We start from the raw sequence: 3,644 nt of genomic DNA, 5'->3' as shown, positions 1-3,644 counted from the left end.
GCCGTATGCCATTCTAGCAAGCTCTGTTAAGTTGCTCCGTAAAATTCAAAGAACACACAGTTTAGGCCGTCATCTCCATGAGACAAGCTCTTAGTTGCATTCAATTTGATTTATCATTCTTTCTTCTTTAAGATTTTTCTTCGTTTTTCGACCACGCACCGTTAGATGAATACTTTTAGTGTAGTGTTTTTGGGAAATCCCCACCTTTCATTATGCTGTCCTGTTTTGGACATCTTTGTATTTTATTTTTTAATAATTAATAAAATATAACCTACTATCTTTGAAAAAAAAATTGTATGAATCTTTCGAATATCAATTTAATAATTATCTCTTAAAAAACCCAAAAAATACCCATTCAAATTTTCTTAAAAAAATTTGATTAAAAAAAAAAAAAAGAAACGACTCATTAAACAACTCATTAGAAGTTTAGAACACGTGATGCAATAATTGTCCATTCCAACTCAGTCTCATACACAAAATTAATTAAGAAATGTTATCCATCGATTAAAAAAAAATATATACAAAATACACCGCCGGCGACATAGTTTATTATACATCGGGCTGGTTACTGTGAACGGAAAGTAACCGCCACAGCATAACATTGCGTTCCATCTTCTTCCACAGCCGCCATCACCATGCCCCCTTCCAAGGTCATATCCAAATCATCGTCATCAACATCACCATCACCACCACCACCGCCACGATCATCATCATCGAAATCATGGACAAATAACATATCCTCCGTAGCAGCACGCATCTTCTTCGTCCTCATCATCTTTCAGATCCCTCTTTTCAGGTACCATAACATAAAAAACCTAAAATTCTACCTCGTTGAATTGAAATTGCGGCACCAATTTTGATGACATCAGTTAACAGTGTTGTTGAGCATGTTTGAGATTCTCAATTCTCTATTTTGGTTGTGGTGCAGGGTGACTTGCAGATCTGGCACGTGCACGACGCCATTGCACGTGACGTCGTCGCAGTTGATTTCGAGTGAGATATTCCCTGTTCCTGTTGTGAAGGCTCTTCTGTTCCCTGGTGCTGCTGTGAATGGACTCATCCATAACATGACTGTTCCAAAATGGGGTGATTTGTTGGAATTGTATAACTTGACCAATGTTAAGGAAGCTTCTGCTGTTAATGATCTTCAACGCTTGGAGGTTAGTTAATCATTATGCCGTTTCAATTCATCATTTCGTATGTTTTTTTTTTCTTTTTTGGGTGATAATAGTAATGCTATCGCTGTGCTACTCAGTGGTTAGGAGGAATGTTATTGCCATGAAAACGAAACAAAATTGAATGTAAAGGCCAATCAAATCTTAGGTGGATATTTGAGAAAAATTACTAGCCATTTATAACATTGTTTGTGTAAAGACATCAGCATCTAATCTTACTCTTGTTTGTAAGATTAGACTCGTTAGGGTGTATTTTTGAGGTGATGAATTCATAGTTAGTAGTCAAACTTGATCTAGATCGTCTCATGTCTAAAATAATTATTAATGTCATTTTCATTTTGAGCATGAGGGGATCAAATCTTTGTTGAACCATTCCCTTTTCAACGTCAAAACCTCAACTAGCAAAGTAGATGATTGAATCAAAGATTCTTACCTTTATAACAATAATGATTGCATGTCTACATCAATTTGTTTCCAGTAAAGTTATTATTAAATTCTTGTGCAGATGTGTGAATGTGATTCCATACCAAATAATATTTTTCCTTTGTATAATTATGGCCTCATGTCCATTTTAACCCCCTTCTTGGCTTTTTGCATTTTGCTATTCCTTTTTTTCTTGCCTTTAGCAAGTCCATAACCATATGATATGATATGATATGAATGTCATTGGATGAATCAGTTCTGAAATTTTGAATCTCATTCAAGTTAGTTGGAAAAATTAGTCCTGGAAAAGGGGATCATGTTGGGAATTTAATTTCTCAGGGTGTCCGGTGATGATTTAATTAAATACGAACTTGATGTTCCAATTAACTTAGTTGTAGTATATCGTTCCCATTCTTGATTAGGTTTCCGCTGCTAAGCTTCTTCTATTCGTGCTCTTTATTCTTAATATGCATCAATTATTTACCAGGTTCTTGCTGGAAGCTACTTCTCAGTGGCAGGATCACTTGTGGGTATCCTAAAACCCGGAAAAATGAGCATGTTCGGGACACTTCTTATAGTTTGGGGACTGGTCAAGGAAGGAGTTTTGGGGAAACCAGTAAGTACTGATCCTTCAAAAGCTGCCTATGTCTATCCAACAATGATTCTTGCCTTGATCTGTGCTTTCGCATCTGTAAAGTATGATTTGAAGAAGGCTAATAGATTATCAGCACGTGCCCAGTCAACAGCTAGACCACTTTCTAGTTCATCTAAATCTAAGCTGAAATAAGCATGCTCATGTTGACAAGTCCAAATTGTACGCATTTCTCACAAACTAATTTTGGAACATATAGTTCAGTTTTTTTTTTTTCAAGAATGATTGCTGTTTTAGTTTTCCTTAATTCTTGTACTTGGATTTGTTGTTATCTTGGATGTGTAAAATAGATTGTTTAGCAAATTATTTTTTGGGAGATGTCAAGTAACTGATAAAAAGCTATTATTCTGCTGATTTCAGTTACTTATTTTGGACTAAATACCAATGAACTGATTTTTGTAATAAACTAGTCTATTGCAGTGGACAATTAGATGCATTAGAAATTAATGTAGTAAAGAGAAAGATGGTGTAATATGGTAATATCTAACGAGGAAAATGTGCTCGAGGAGCATATAAATATTTCTCCTAATTTAATCTGTGACCTGTATCAGTGGTTACAGTGCTACATTGATCATTATTTAGAGGAGAAGCATGACCACAACATATTATAACTTATCATGACATTAAGGAGATGAAAGAAAGGGAAGATCCAGCCATCGTGAATGCTTGCATATGTTAGGTTTCCTTTGATACCCGATTACCCATAGGCTGAACAGAGATGCTTCAACCCCCCGAGGAAATTGTTTTGGTTCCTTCCACCACTGCAACCCCAGGATCCAAAACATGCATCAGAAGCGACTGCGACTAATTCTTGAATTGAGCTGAGACAACTTCAGGTTAGACATTGGTTCACCACATAGAATAGGTCAAACCCCATGTTCGATGTTGTTACTTCAACACACTTGACCTCACCCAGGAGGAGCTTGTCAAGGTGATTCTAGTTTATTCTGGTTTCATTGTTGAGCTCTTTTGGAGGCACCATTATGTTAGGGAGTTGGGTATTATGGGGTGTCCAAAGTCTCACATCGGGTAGTATGGGATGCTTGATGTTATATTTAAAGAAAGTCGCTCTTTCTTTTTAACAACAGACTATTTAAGGTGTGATTTTCCACTTTCTTGTTGCTATTTTAAGTGTTTCAATAGTTTTGGTTTTCCCTATAATGGTGACAATGATATCATCATAAAAGTAAACTACTTCACTGATCTGCTTAGAGCTTTTTGGTTGAAACCTATTGGAGCAATCATGGAGGAAATGTGGTAATGCTTAATGGACTTGACATCTTCCAGCAAGATTCTCGGGATCCTGCAGATTGTAGCAGAAGATGGGACTGAGTTATTGTTTTGCAACTTGATGCTGTTGGAGCAGTGACATTACCCGAACGAGTCCTAGTTTC

General features: G+C 36.4%; 1 protein-coding gene across 1 annotated transcript; it reads left to right on the top strand.

Annotated features, from left to right (window-relative positions):
- The first annotated feature begins 441 nt into the window (after positions 1-441).
- Positions 442-2,677, top strand: LOC107614157 (tail fiber). The gene is made up of 3 exons (XM_016316384.3): positions 442-796; positions 929-1,160; positions 2,086-2,677. The coding sequence occupies exons 1-3, from the start codon at positions 636-638 to the stop codon at positions 2,383-2,385; spliced, it is 693 nt and encodes a 230-aa protein (XP_016171870.1). The 5' UTR covers positions 442-635; the 3' UTR covers positions 2,386-2,677.
- The last annotated feature ends 967 nt before the right edge of the window (positions 2,678-3,644 follow it).

Source organism: Arachis ipaensis, chromosome B8 (assembly GCF_059453495.1).
Source record: "Arachis ipaensis isolate K30076 ecotype BB chromosome B8, ASM5945349v1, whole genome shotgun sequence".
Classification (NCBI taxonomy): Eukaryota; Viridiplantae; Streptophyta; class Magnoliopsida; order Fabales; family Fabaceae; genus Arachis; species Arachis ipaensis.
Note: the sequence above shows the minus strand (reverse complement) of the source record. Positions and strands in the feature narration are given on the sequence as shown.

What these genes read in the sequence shown, in the direction of transcription:
- LOC107614157 (XM_016316384.3), top strand. Translation starts at nt 636, where the DNA reads ATGCCCCCTTCCAAGGTCATATCCAAATCATCGTCATCAACATCACCA. An exon ending in TTTCAGATCCCTCTTTTCAG is followed by an intron (nt 797 to 928) that starts GTACCATAACAT and finishes GTTGTGGTGCAG; the next exon opens with GGTGACTTGCAGATCTGGCA. An exon ending in ATGATCTTCAACGCTTGGAG is followed by an intron (nt 1,161 to 2,085) that starts GTTAGTTAATCA and finishes ATTATTTACCAG; the next exon opens with GTTCTTGCTGGAAGCTACTT.